This window comes from Pongo pygmaeus, chromosome 2, assembly GCF_028885625.2.
Source record: "Pongo pygmaeus isolate AG05252 chromosome 2, NHGRI_mPonPyg2-v2.0_pri, whole genome shotgun sequence".
NCBI classification, from domain to species: Eukaryota; Metazoa; Chordata; class Mammalia; order Primates; family Hominidae; genus Pongo; species Pongo pygmaeus.
This window is the reverse complement of record NC_085930.1, coordinates 129992913-130007881: the sequence shown is the minus strand read 5'-3', so window position 1 is coordinate 130007881 and position 14969 is coordinate 129992913. Positions and strand designations below refer to the sequence as shown.

The following is a 14969-nucleotide window of genomic DNA, read 5'->3' as shown; positions in this document are numbered from 1 at the left end:
TGATGCATATTTGTTACTGCAAAGAGTTGTAGACAAGGGAGGAGGGAGCTAAATAATATTAATGGTAATTTAAATCTAGAAAATCAGAACTGTGGCTCACTACTGTAATGTCAGTGCTTTCAGAGGCCAAGCAGAAGTATCGCTTGAGCCCAGGAGTTCAAGACCAGTCTGGGTAACCTAGCAAGACCCTGTCTCTACAAAAAATTAGCCAGGTGTGGTGATGCACGCCTGTAATCCTAGCAACTCAGGAGGCTGAGATGGAAGGATCACTTGAGCCAGCTGTGATTGAGCCACTGCACTCCAGCTTGAGCAACAGAGTGAGACACTGTCTCAAAAAAAAAAAACAAAAAACAGTTGGTATTCATTGCTCTTAATAATCCTCTATAGCTGGCTTCTCAAACTTTAATGTGCATAAGAATCATTTGTTAACATGCACATTGATTGGGTCTGAGGTAGAGTCTGATGTCTGCATTTCTAACAAACTCCCAGGGGATGGATGTCAATGTTGCTTGTCCAGAGGCGGCATTTTGAATATCAGTCTACAGAACATTCAGGGTATATGCAAATTAACTTTTAATAATAACAACAACAACCATATATATTGATCCTTTTTTGGTGTACCAGGCACAGAAAAATAAAATAAGACTGGGATTGGAGTCTAACAGCTGGGATTCAGATTGAAGCTCTTCCCTTTACTAGCTTAACCTTGAGCAAATTTTCTCTAAGGCAGGGTTTCTCAGCCTTGGCACTGTTGACATTTGAGGCTGAGATCATTCTTTGTGCGGGCTGTCTGGTGCATTGCAGGATGTTTAGCAGCATCCCTGGCCTCTATCCACCAGATGCCATTAGCACCTCCCTCCCATTTGTGACATTCAGAATGACTGCAAGTATTGCCAAACGTCAGGGGGTGGGGTAGGAGGCAAAATTACTTCCAGTTGAGAACCACTGCTCTAAGGCTACTGTTGAAATATGGGTGTTTGGGGGGGCTTGTGATATGAATGATGTACTTTATGTAAGTGACACAGAAGCTTATCATGAAGCTTCCACAGACAAAAGGAGAATAGGCATGCAGTAGCTAATAAGCAGTCTGTGCCACATCTGGCTTTCTGAGGATGATGATAAAGCTTATTCCAAGTGCCAGTTCTTTATTTTTACGAAACATTAGTCATTGTACTATGAGATAATATCAGGAATTACTTGAGATTTTTAAATAGGTAGAACTGAGTTTCTAATTCAGTTGATCCCAAGCCTCTGCCCTTTTTTGAAATACGCTGGCACTGTTGCTACTCTGCCCCTGCCTCTGCCCCTTTCTTCATTGTTACTTCCTGCTGCTGTCCGCGTGTCTCTTTTTCCCCCCCCTACTCTTTAAAGTTTTATTTCACTAATTTGAAGTCAAATATCACAACTGTGTTCTGGTCAATTTACTATCCTTGCTTGGCTTCCCCAAATGGCAGTACCAAAAGATTTGTGGGGTAGGGAGAAGAGACCACTTTAAGAAGCACTGCATTTACTCATCTTCCACAAGGCAACAGAGTTGGGCATCTGATAATTCAACAAAACAAAGCTTCAATAGCACCCAGGAGGGCAGACAGGCAAACCAGGCTGAGACACACTGCATTTGTCAAAATCGGACCAGAGAAAACCTACTCCCCACAGATTAAAAGGTAGCGATAGTCATCATTTCTTTTTCTGTTGCCACAATGTTTTTCTTCTTTTAATTATTATCATGTAGTTGTCTCAAGTCCTTCCTTTAGTCCAGGGTTCCCCAGCGCCTGGGCCACAGACCCCGTACTGGTCCCTGGCCCATTAGGAACTACACACATAACAGATGAGCAGTGGGTGGGCAGGCCAGCCAGCTGAGCGAAGCTCCATCTGTATTTACAGCCACTGCCCATGGCTTGCATTACTGCCTGAGCTCTGCCTCCTGTCAGATCGGATCAGCAATGGCATTAGGTTCTCATAGGCATGCGCAAACCCTATTGTGAACTGCTCATGTGAGGGATCTAGGTTGCGTGCTCCTTATGAGAATCTAATGCCTGATGATCTGCTACTGTCACCCATCACCCCCACATGGGACTGTCTAGTTGCAGGAAAACAAGCTCAGGGGCTCCCCACTGATTCTACATTATGGTGAGTTGTATAATTATTTCATTCTATATCACAATGTAATACTAATAGAAATAGAGTGCACAATAAATGCAGTGCACGTGAATCGTCCCAAACCATCCTACCCCCCCACCCCCACCCCTGATCTGTGGAAAAATTGTCTTCCACAAAAGCAGCCCCTGGTGCAGAAAAGGTTGTGGACTGCTGCTTTAGTCCATCTCCTATGATTGCACAGGTAAGCTGCAAATGCCAAGGACTTGATGAGCTCAGTTCACCCCTTGCCAACAATGTATCAATTCCTGAGAGAATGAGTTCCTGAAGTCTTGTTGTTAGCAACAATAAGTAGAGGAACTGCTTGGTTTTCTGTATCCTAGTTATTTTATGAAGTTAAGTTTTAGTTTCTTCCATCCTTCCACATCTACAGAGTCCACAACAAATACAATGCCATCTGTGCATCTGGCATATGACTTCCACAGTGGCCTTACTTTGTCCTAAACACCTACATCCCAGAAGTGAAAAGAGACTGTTTTAGAATTTCCCAAGGTTATCTTAATTTTCTCAGTGTTAAATCTTTTGGTAGGTACAGAATTTACAAATTCATGAGCTGCAGCCTGTATAAGACAGTTGTCTTTCTAGCACAGTACAAACCCAGAAAAACAGTGTGGAAAGACTGAAATGAAGGCCGACTGGACAGGATAGAAATCTGGTCTGATAGTCCATTTCCCAATTTCCCACTGCAAATAAATGTCCCAAATTGAAATGCTTTCTTCTTGCTTTAGAACTTCTCTTCGTAGGTGTTCCAGGTGTAAGACTAACCATCCTTCCCTTCTCTTCACTCAGTGTCTGTCCTAACATCTGAGGAGGTGCTCTGATACCTGTCCGTGGGCACCAGGGAGGCCTGGGCCACGGCGGAGGACAGGGCACCAGGTGGGTGCTGTGTGCGTGGCTGCTTTAACAGTGCTCGCCCAGCAGTCCGCAAGTCTGTTTCTAGCATGCTTATCTTCCCATCTTCCCAGCCTCTCATCCTCTCACTTTTTTTCTAGGATATGACAGCAGATAACTAAGCCTTCTAAAATTATGCCTAGAATAATATCTGAATTATAGTTTATGTGTTTGTAGGCAAGGGTCCTCTCTCCCAATAAAAAATGTAAAAATTCATTTGATAGAAAGACTTTTAAAAAATTGATACTGGCCAGGCACAGTGGCTCACACCTGTGAGTCTCAGCACTTTGGGAGGCCCAGGTGGGAGGATCACTTGAGCCCAAGAATTTGAGACCAGCCTTTGCAAGCTGGTGAGAGCCTGTCTCTACGAAAAATGTAAAAATCAGGCTGGGCGCGGTGGCTCACGCCTGTAATCCCAGCACTTTGGGAGGCTGAGGCGGGCGGATCACCTGAGGTCAGGATTTCGAGACCAGCCTGGCCAACATGGTGAAACCCCATCTCTACTAAAAATACAAAAATTAGCTGGGTGTGGTGGCGGGTGCCTGTAATCCCAGCTACTCAGGAGGTTGAGGCAGGAGAATTGCTTGAACTTGGGAGGCAGAGGTTGCAGTGAGCCAAGATGGCACCACTGCACTCCAGCCTGGGCGACACGAGTGAAGCTCTGTCTTAAAGATAATAATAATGAATAAAATTTTTTAAAAAATAGCTGGGCATGGTGGTATGTGCCTTTAGTCCCAGCTACTAGGGAGGCCGAGGTGGGAGAATCACTTGAGCCCAGGAAGTCAAGGCTACTGTGAGCCGAGATCACACACTGTGTTCCAGCCTGGGTGACACAGCGAGACTGTGACTCAAAAAATATCCTAAATTTCACTTTGCTTCAGGATGTTCTTTAAAAGAAATCAATAATGTCATTTGAAAATTGAAATGCAGATTTGGTTTCTGACCATTGAAATGGAAGAACAGCAGAGTAGTCTGTAATAAGTTTGTACTGAGAATGGGAATGGGGAAAGACTCACAAAAACATTATTTTAAAACAAAAAGAAAACATGAATGTTACTTTGTGGAGTTACCCTGGAAGATTTTAAGTCAGTCCAGGGAACACAACAGATTCTAGTAAGACTGTGCTAATGACAGTCTTTGACAGTTGGTTTGTTAATACCTCAAATGATTTGTAGTACAGTTTATACTGTGCAGATGCTGTTTAAGACTGTGTATGTGTAAAGCAAAAGTTACTACCAGTTGATAGTTTTTTACTTTGTATACTTATCAATATAATATTGAGGCATAAGATATGTAGCCATGCTGTCCAGTGGTCATTAGGGAGAAAATGTCTCCAGGATTGTAGGAAAAGCTGTCAGAAGTGAGTCCTTGTTCATTGCGTTTATTCAGTGGAGAGTTTCCTGTCAGTTAACAGACACAGCTTCCTGTATGACAGAAGTGTCGTGGCTCGTGGCCATCCCTGCTCCTATTGTTTACATACCTGTGTGAAGTCAGAATCCTTTATAGAAAGAAGACAATATTGTGTTAAAGTAGAAATGACTCTTTTCTTAAAATCTGTATCAGAGTAATATTTATTTTGATTAGAAGAAAAAACTATGTTATCTTTTTTTCTTTTTGCCTTGTATGTATTCTGCTTATATTTTGAAAAGTGCTTTTAGTTACAAATAAACCTTAAACCTCTGTGTAGGAAAATGTGAAAGGTATAGGCATGGTCTTTTCACTTTCTCAGTTACATCCTCTTATGCAAAGGTTCTAATCACAGTTAAATTTCAATGTCTTCAAACAGGGATAAGTGGGTTTTTTAAAAGAGGCACAGTCTTATTTCTGTAACCCCAATGATACTTTGGTTGGCTGGTTTTAAAAAATCATATTACACAAAACTGAGATGACCCAGTTTAGAGAATCTCAATTAAAATAAGTGCTCAGGTGAAGACAGGGTAGACTTAATGCAAAATTATGAAATGTACTTTTCTGCTCCCATTGTGTCTGGAATTGGTGGGTTCTTGGTGTCACTGACTTCAAGAATGAAGCTGCGGACCCTCATGGTGAGTGTTAACAGTTCTTAAAGATTGTGTGTCCGGAGTTTGTTCCTTCTGATGTTCGGACGTGTTCAGAGTTTCTTCCTTCTGGTGGGTTTGTAGTCTCGCTGGCTTCAGGAGTGAAGCTGCAGACCTTCGTGGTGAGTGTTACAGCTTTTAAGGCAGCACGTCTGGAGTTGTTCATTCCTCCCATCCGGAGTTGTTCATTCTTCCTGGTGGGTTCGTGGTCTTGCTGGCCTCAGGAGTGAAGCTGCAGACCTTCGCGGTGAGTGTTACAGCTCATAAAGGCAGTGCGGACCCAAAGAGTGAGCAGCAGCAAGATTTATCGCAAGGAGTGAAAGAACAAAGCTTCCACAGTGTGGAGGGGGACCTGAGTAGGTTGCCACTGCTGGCTGGGGCAGCCTGCTTTTATTCCCTTATCTGGCCCCACCCACATCTCACTGATTGGTCCATTTTACAGAGAGCTGATTGGTCTGTTTTGACAGGGTGCTGATTGGTGCGTTTATAATCCCTGAGCTAGACACAAAAGTTCTCCAAGTCCCCACTAGATTAGCTGGACACAGAGCACTGATTGGTGCATTTACAAACCTTTAGCTAGACACAGAATGCTGACTGGTGCATTTACAATCCTCAAGCTAGACGTAAAAGTTCTCCAAGTCCCCACTCGACTCAGGAGCCCAGTTGGCTTTGCCTAGTGGATCCTGCGATGGGGCTGCAGGCGGAGCTGCCCGCCAATCCCGCACTGTGTGCCCGCCGCACTCAACCCTTGGACGGTCCCCATCGGGGAGGTTCGGGCCACAGGGGAGCCCACTGCGGGGGCGGAGGGGAGGCTCCGGCCTGGCGGGCTGCAGGTCCCAAGCCTTGCCCCACGGGGAGGCAGCTGAGGCCCGGTGACAATTCAAGCCTGGTGCTGGCAGGCTGGCACTGCTGGGGGACCAGGCGCACCCTCCGCAGTTGCTGGCTGGGGTGCTAAGGCCCTCATTGCCTGGGACCAGTGGCGCCGGCCGGCCACTCCAAGTGTGGCAGCCTGTGCCCACCCGGAACTCTCGCTGGCCCGTGAGTACCACGTGCAGCCGCAGTTCCTACCCGCGCCTCTCCATCCACATCTCCCTGCAAACAGAGGGAGCCGGCTCCAGCCTCAGCCAGCACAGAGAGGGGCTCCCACAGTGCAGCAGGGGGCTGAAGGGCTCCTCAAGTGCGGCCAGAGTGGGCACCAAGGCTGAGGAGGCACCAAGAGCGAACGAGGGCTGCCAGCATGCTGTCACCTCTCACCATCTTTCTTTAGTATCTTAATTTCAACCCCCCCTTTTCTCAATTCAGGATTTTCCATACTCTAATCATTTGGATTAATAATTTAAATTACATACCATTCTATGGTACACTTCAACCAGTATTTAAAATTAAAGTTGTATTTCTTCTTGTGGAACCGAAAGTATCTTCTGGAGGAGACAGGACATTATTAAAGGGTATACTTAGGTGACCTGAAGGCAAACCTAGTCAGTCATTTTATCAAGAAATAGGTGGGATGCGTGAACAGCCTCAAGTAAAGCTTCTCTTATTCCCTGTTCTTCTGATACTGGCCTGAGAGTTGTTAACATTGTCCTCCACCCCTGGGGATGGGACTGCCTGCCCACTTTGTAGACCAGCAGATCCTAACTTTTCCAATGAGAACTTAGGAAAAAAACAAAATTGTAGGCCCCTGTATCAGAATTTTTCTGTTTTATTCTCTGATTAAGAAAGTACACATGATAAAAAGCTACCTGAATTCATCCAATAGCAGCTTTAAGTGACTATCTAAAGCTTGATATTCAGGGCCGAGCATGGTGGCTCACACCTGTAATCCCAGCACTTTGGCAGCCTGAGGCAGTTGGATCACAAGGTCAGGAGTTTGAGACCGGTCTAGCCAATATGGAAACCCCAGCTCTACTAAAAATACAAAAATTAGCTGGGCGTGGTGGCGCGTGCCTGTAGTCCCAGCTGCTCTGGAGGCTGAGGCAGGAGAATCGCTTGAACCCACGAGGGGGAGGTTGCAGTGAGCTGAGATCACGCCACTGCACTCCAACCTGGGTGACAGAGCAAAACTCCATCTCAAAAAAAAAGTTTGATATTCAGGTAACAATGCTTGGTCTTTTCCAGTGGATTCTCAGACCATTCACAGTAATTCCTGAGGGCCCACAGGTTAGGGATCCCTTACTATTGAATTTTCTTCAGGGTCAACTACGTTTGATATTATTTCACTTAGCATTTAATTATTTTCATATTATATTGCACCTTTATTCTCCAGTTTTGAAGTTTAATACAAGTGTAATATGTTTTTTGTCATTATGTAATTGTACTTGATTCCTTAACTTTTCTGTTTTGTCTACTTTTTTCTGAACTTCCAAAAAAATTAACACCTAAACTGCAAGCAGATTACAGAGAGATAGCAATCTTAACTGTATTTGTGGTTATATCACAGGTGATAAGCTATCACAGGTGACAAACTGTAAAATGTTCAAGCTTATGCTCCTAACTGGTTGTCCCACTAGTAACCTGTAGCAGTGGTTCCCAAATGCCAACCAACTACCTGCTTAAAGGTCATGGTTGTGGGTGGGGCACTTAAATATATAGATTCTTGGGTCCCCCTCTAGATATTCTAAATCATTGGGCCTGGGGTGGGGTCTAGAAATCTTTAATCTTTAAAGTTCCATCGATTATTTTGATGCACAGTGAAATTTGGGAACCACCAATTTTCTGTACAATCCATAAATCTGCATGTAGTGACATATTGGTAAACCTTTATCTTTTTTGTATACTAAAGGACCAACAGAATTGGGCCCATGCCAGCATGTCACCTCTAGGGCCTAGACTGCCCTCACTTTTGTTTTTTTCTAGATTGGTTTCTTAGCACTACCAAGTTGAACATGAACAGTACGACTCCTGAACTCTAGTGTTTTTTTTAGGAGGCAGCTTGGAATATTGTCAGTACTGGATTTTAGAGAGCCTGGCTTCTCTGAATGAATTCTTGGCCTTGGTTCCTCATCTGTAAAAAGATTTTAGAGTAGCCTTTTATCTCTAAGTGTTTACCATAAACTAGATAAAAGAGCATTCCTGTTTATCTGCAACCCCTATATATTAGTGTTATTTTCATATACAGTCCACTTTTCATTAACTGCACTCCAGGTGTCATAGCTGTATCAGCCAGTGTCTCTAGACTTTCTTCAGTTCACTATAACAAAGTACCATAAATTGGATGGCTTATAAACAACAGAAGTTTATTTCTCACAGTTCTGGAGGCTAGAAATATGAGATCAAGGTGCTGGCAGCTTCAGGTCTGGTGAGGATGCATTTCTTGGTTTCCAGACAACTGTCTTTTTGCTGTATCCTCACATGGTAGAGAAAAGTTAGAGAGCTTTTGAGGTTCTCTTTAAGAACACTAACCCTTTTCATGAGGATTTCTACCCCCTAACCCAGTACCTTCAAAGGCTCCACCTCCTAATACCGTCACATTAAGGGTTAGGATTTCAACATAAAAGTTTCGAGGGGATGCACAGGCAAACTTACGATGACCAAGAACCGGTTCTAACCTCAGGAAATGAAGCAATAATGGCAATATCATTTCACTGGAAAAGTTACTGCCTGTTTCCAGAGGGAGTGGGCTGATTAAGAGCTCTCCCTACATTCCACCTTGTGAAAATTGCCATCAGATATCATGTAAAAGTATGAAGTCATCTTTTTTAAACACAAAGTATGACTTCATGGTGTAGACAATGTTTAAAAATCTCTGGCCGGGTGCGATGGCTCACGCGTATAATCCCAGCACTTTGGGAGGCCGAGGCGGGCGGATCACCTGAGGTCAGGAGTTCAAGACCAGCCTGACCAACATGGTGAAACCCCATCTCTACTAAAAATACAAAATTAGCCAGGCATAGTGGCGCATGCCTATCCCAGTTACTCAGGAGGCTGAGGCAGGAGAATCGCTTGAACCCGGGAGGCGGAGGTTGCCGTGAGCCGAGATCATGTCCAGCCTGGGCAACAAGAGCAAAACTCCGCCTTAAAAAACAAAAACAAAACAAAACAAAAAAACTCTGTGTATCTGAAACAAACTTTTTGGTGGCTTACACTTAACAATCCCAGCACTCTGGGAGGCTGAGGTAGGAGGATTGCTTGAGCCCAGGAGTTCAAGACCAGCCTGGGCAACATAGTGAGACCCCCATCTATACAAATTAAATAGAAAACATTAGCCAGGTGTGGTGCTGCATGCCTGTAGTTTCAGCTACTCAGCTGGCTAAGGTAGGATGATCACTTGAGCCTAGAAGTCAAGGCTACAGTGACCCGAGATCATGCCACTCACTGCATTCCAGCCTGGGTAGCAGATCAAGACCCTGTTTCAAAAATAAAAAATAAAACAAGTTTTTAATAGTTTTTGGTAATACCCATCACAAATAGATATTAAAGAATTAATAATAATGGTGATCACTGCCATTTAATGAGAGATACCTATGGGTGTGTTGCTCTACAGTTTCCTTCTTTCTCTCACTTAATTCTGAAACATTCCTGTGAGGTAGACAGTGTCCGAGCTCTTTCTGCCTCTTGGCCAGTCTGGGCCTTGTTCTTCCCATTACCCGCTATTCGGTTGCCCATATTTTCTCCCTCCTTTTTTGCCATGTCATGTTTTCTTCCCCAACTTGTATTCTCCTTTGCTTTTCCTTTGTAATAAGCTCATTCCCCTAACCTGTTGCATCTCTCACACCAAATTTCAGACCAAAAGAAAAACCTGTGATGGGTTTGGGGAAAGTATAGGCCCATGGGTAGGCTTTTTATTCCCTCCCTCTTCATCTCTTCTGTCTCTTAAATGAAGGCATCAGACTTTGTAACCAGTTAGCAGAGGGCATCTTGAAGGAGTTTGTCTTGTTCAGTATCAAAACCCCTGACATTTAACCCTCTGCCTAGTACATGGGCATTCAGTAAGTGAGTGAATAAATCCAATTCACATCATACATTTATTTAAAAGAGTAGTTTTGCTGGGTGTGGTGGCACTCTAGAAGCCAACACAATGCTTTAGAATGGTATTGTGGCCAAATTATGGTGTACCCAAGTGTATGTAACAGTGATTTATGATAACAGCTAACAGGGTTGGAGGAATGTCTCAAGTATTAGTATTTAGAGAAGCCAATTATAGAATACATATTGAAATGAAAATTGAATAACCTGTAACTGGATACTTACCATTCTCCTTCTCCCACCTAACATGGTTTATAATGTAAAAAGTATGGCCATCTATTAGATTCTTTTTAAGGTGAGATTATGGAGTAGAAGAGCAAGGAAGAGCCAGTTAGTGGGTCAGAAAATGAAACTTCTGTGCTTAAAATGGTCATAAGTGATGTAGCTGTGAGCAAAAACTGCTCTCATTTGTCACTAATTTAGCTTCTAGGTGCTGAGACGTGTTTCTCATTTTAAGTATTGTTTAACTTTCCTACGTGTCAAGGAGAGTTTTGAGAATTGAGGAAGGTTTCCTGCTTATTCGTAGCTAGGTAGGCTTACAATGGTTTTAACATTCTTTTATCATCCAGTTTACTTGACCAATGGCTATGAGTTTGTTGCAGTTCTGCATCCATTTCTATACTTGTTTTGTAAAGAGAATCCACACAGTAAACAAAAGAGGAGAGAGGTAATCTTTCCATTTTTTTTAATACACTGTAAAAATTGGGATAGTGCCACCATCTGTTTATTTGTTGATGTATTATTCACAGTGCTGGTCCCAAAGGCGATAACATCTATGAATGGAGATCAACCATTCTAGGGCCTCCAGGATCCGTGTATGAGGGTGGTGTATTCTTTCTCGATATCACTTTTACACCAGAATATCCCTTCAAGCCTCCAAAGGTAAGAAATCTCCCTGTATGCTCAAATTTACTAATTCCCACAAGAGAACAACTGTTGAGGTTTTTCTAAATTTAATTTTTAATCACAGAAACTAGATTTATCTTATGTCCTAATAGATCTGAGTATTTTAACATACACAAAACACTTCTTTAGGTTGATTTTGCCTTATCTGGCAGAGACCATTCTAGGAGTAAGTGCTTTGTTTTGATGGTGCTTAAAATTGTGCTATTTATAGTAATATTGTCAGCAACCTAGAATTAATCCCCTATTTTCCAGCGCATAGAGAAAGGTTTTTGAACAGTTAAAAATGGTGTCAAGCCAGGTGCAGTGGCGTGCACCTGTAGTCCAGCTACTTGGGAGGATTGTTTGAGCCCAAGAGTTTGAGTCCAGTCTGGGCAACAAAGTGAGACCCCAAAAAAAAGGCAGGGCAGGTCAGGGGGTCAAACAACTAGAGAATCAGAATCTCTTACCAAAGCTTTGGATTCTGTTCTGCTCCCTGTCATGTTTTGGTCTTGTTCAATTCCTTACCTCCAGGCCTCAGTTTTCTTTCTAGGACAGGTGAGGATTGCCCAAGTCACCCATCTCTTGTACTCAATCTATGATTCTCATTCAGTCAGAAAGAAAACCCTGTCTTAGGGATTAGGTAGACTGCCAGATAAAAGTATAATTGCAGCAATAAGAAGTAATTGAAAGTCACTTTTTAAAAAAATTGGTAAAATTACAGGTAATTTTTACTTTGTGTTTTGGTATATTTCACAAATAAAAATTAAGAGACGCAAATAACACCTGCTCACGTGACTTGTGTTCAGCTGTGGTCCTTGCCCATTACTGGCTCTGCATCCATGGACACTCGATTATATAATAGTAAATTCTGTGATGTAGGTAGACAGGATGTCTACGGGACCTGATGTAACGGTCAGAAAAAAGCAAAAATAGACTTCTCTTCAAATTTTGTTCAGCCTTTTGGGTGTAGTCATTGTTTGCTAAGTATGTTGTTTAATTATCTTTATGTACCCATTATGTTGCACTTCAGTTTTTAAGAGGTATTTATGATTCTCAGTATTTTAAAGCTTACTTTGAGGCAGTGTAGTACTACCAGCTAACACAAGAGGTCAGCAAACAATTAGCTATTCAAACTTGGAAATGTTAATATTTAAAAGACTTAAAATTGCTAAAGATGAAATTAGGAAGTACTGAACTTACCATCAGTGGACATAACATTTTAAATGAAATTGACACAGTCCCTGAGATGGTATCAATGAACACTTTCTAATCAAATTTATTAACTCTATCTTCTTGACAGCTTTAATTAAAACTGCTTTTATTCACCTTCTTAAAAACTACCTATCTGGGAGTAGTTGTTTTTTTTTTCTAATTAGGGTCATTCAGTTGAATATTTAGTAAAAAGTTTGTTTGCTGTTTAAATATTGTTTGTCACTTGTTTTTTAGGTTACATTTCGGACAAGAATCTATCATTGTAATATTAACAGTCAAGGTGTTATTTGCTTGGACATATTGAAAGATAATTGGAGTCCAGCACTAACCATTTCTAAAGTCCTCCTTTCTATCTGCTCACTTCTTACAGACTGTAATCCTGGTAAGGTTCATAATTCTTTACCTTGTTTTATTCTTCCTCACCTGAAAAATACTTGTTTCCAAAAGCTTTCAAAGGACAAAACTATTTTTTCTGCACAACTTTGTGAATATAAAAACTAATCTGCTTTTCAAAAGAAAGTTTTAATCAAGAGAAGTTCAGTCTACTAGTTGAGACACACAACATTAATCGGTATATTCTAGCAACAAGGTATTTTAAACTGAAGACTGACTTAAGTTTGCCTTGGGCTTTTACAGTTTCAATTATTCTTCCTCCTTTTTTTTTTTTTCCTGTTGCTTAATTTCCCATATAGTTCTTATAAAACAAATCATACACTTCTAAATGTCGAGTCTTCTGCCTGGCAAGCCGCACCTGTGCCTGTGGGGTTCAGTGAGCATGTGCCCCATAGCTGGTCACTGAGATGGCACTCAATTTTGAAAATGGTAGTTGTTAAATACTTAGTGACTATTGAATTGTGACTTTTTGGGGACTTCATTTCATTTTAAAAATATTTTTCTGTAGTCACAGCTACTAGGGTGGCTGAGGTGGCAGGACTGTTTGAACCCAGAAGGTCAAGGCTGCAGTGAGCCATGAGCATGCCACTGCACTGCATTCCAGCCTGGGTGGCAAAGCAAGACCCTGTCTCAAAAAGTATATATATACACACATATGTATATATACACACACACATATATATTTATTTTATTTTCTAGGTAAACCAAATATAAATTTATTAAAGATCCTAAGATTCAGAGAAATACTATACTTAATTGGAGGTCCAGGTTTTGCCTGGCAACCTGGCTCTTTAACCAGCGTAAAGGTAAATAGTGTTGCACTGCAACAGCCCCAAAGACTTCACAGTACTCACAATGCCGTAACTGGTGACATTGAGCTAAGGGTCACATGAACACAGCTGGATGTTCATTGTAGTCTGGAGCCTTGACCGTTCATTCTCTACTGAACTCAGCCTAACACATAAAAGTAAAGAAACTCCAATCGAGTGTTGTTTGTTGGGAGAAAAATGGAATGAACTAAGATAAAGACAGATCAGTACACTAAAGCCTGAGCATTCCCTCTTTCCCCCGTTACGTTTTTTGAAATTTTGATGGAAAAATATCCAGCATGGTGGAGTGGTGTTTCGAAGATGGGTTTGATCACACATACTTTGTTGTACATATCTACCCAAGCTGTCACTATTTGCTAAAGTTTAAAATGTTCTTTTCCTTTCTCCAAAGTAATCTACATTCTTTTCTTCCAGCCGACCCCTTGGTGGGAAGTATTGCCACTCAGTATATGACCAACAGAGCAGAACATGACAGAATGGCCAGACAGTGGACCAAGAGATACGCTACATAAATTGGGGTTTCACAATTCTTACATTATTTGTCTGTCACAGAAGAGAGCTGCTTATGATTTTGAAGGGGTCAGGGAGGGTGGGAGTTGGTAAAGAGTAGGGTATTTCTATAACAGATATTATTCAGTCTTATTTCCTAAGATTTTGTTGTAACTTAAGGTATCTTGCTACAGTAGACAGAATTGGTAATAGCAACTTTTAAAATTGTCATTAGTTCTGCAATATTAGCTGAAATGTAGTACAGAAAAGAATGTACATTTAGACATTTGGGTTCAGTTGCTTGTAGTCTGTAAATTTAAAACAGCTTAATTTTGTACAGGTTACACACATGGCCATTTATGTAAAGTCCCTGTAAGACTACATACTTTTTGTTTAAAACAAAATTGGAATTTGTTTTCCCTTCTTGGAAGGGAACATTGATATTTAACAGAGTTTTTAGAGACTGTCATCTCATATATATAAAATGGACACGTGGCTATAAAACACCATATAGAAGATGAGTAATGCGTTTTATTTTATATGCCAATCTACTTTGTTTAAAAAAAGGTCTGAATCAGGACTTGTGAAAACCTGTAGTGAAATACCTTAAGCTGTTAACTGTAAGGCGTGGAATAGGAGTTGCTCAGTGGATTGGTTATATGTTGTGGACTACTTGTCTGCATTTGTTACTGTGCTAATAAACAATATTAAAAACCACCTAATACTGCTGTGTTCATTTACTTTTCTTTTGCCTTTTGGTTGCCGTTTGCAGATTCTTCTGAAATCGATAGGTATCTGCTTCTAAAACAAGCTAAAAATAATGCATATTTAGTAGATATTATTTACCTATATTAGGATCTGTACTTTACACAGCCGTAGATGAGGTATCCTAGAAAAGGTTAAATAATCTACCCCATTTAGGCTTCAAAGATGAACCCTACTGCATCTTTTTAAAAGCATTTTCTAACTTGCAGATGCTGTAGTAGCAAGTACATGAGAAATGGATTCCATACACTGCCTTAGGGGGCATTTTGGCAGTACCTAAGTATACACGTCATGACCCAGCAGTTCTGTTTCTGTATGTCTCTTT

At 41.5% G+C, this 14969-nt stretch overlaps 1 protein-coding gene and 1 pseudogene across 3 annotated transcripts in view; one reads left to right on the top strand and one right to left on the bottom strand.

Moving 5' to 3' along the window:
• Window positions 1-14601, top strand: part of UBE2E1 (ubiquitin conjugating enzyme E2 E1) — an 83588-nt gene extending 68987 nt beyond the window's left edge. For 2 of the 3 annotated variants that reach the window (XM_054483660.2, XM_054483661.2), the window contains 3 exons: window positions 10820-10952; window positions 12402-12549; window positions 13805-14601. In XM_054483660.2, the coding sequence (XP_054339635.1) occupies window positions 10820-10952; window positions 12402-12549; window positions 13805-13902 (379 nt within the window). In that variant the 3' untranslated portion in view covers window positions 13903-14601. Of the gene's footprint in view, window positions 1-10819; window positions 10953-12401 lie in introns of all 3 variants that reach the window. The other variant, XM_063662113.1, reaches the window with a different exon arrangement.
• Window positions 426-3100, bottom strand: LOC129034184 (ADP-ribosylation factor-like protein 4A; annotated as a pseudogene).
• Window positions 14602-14969: the final 368 nt, after the last annotated feature.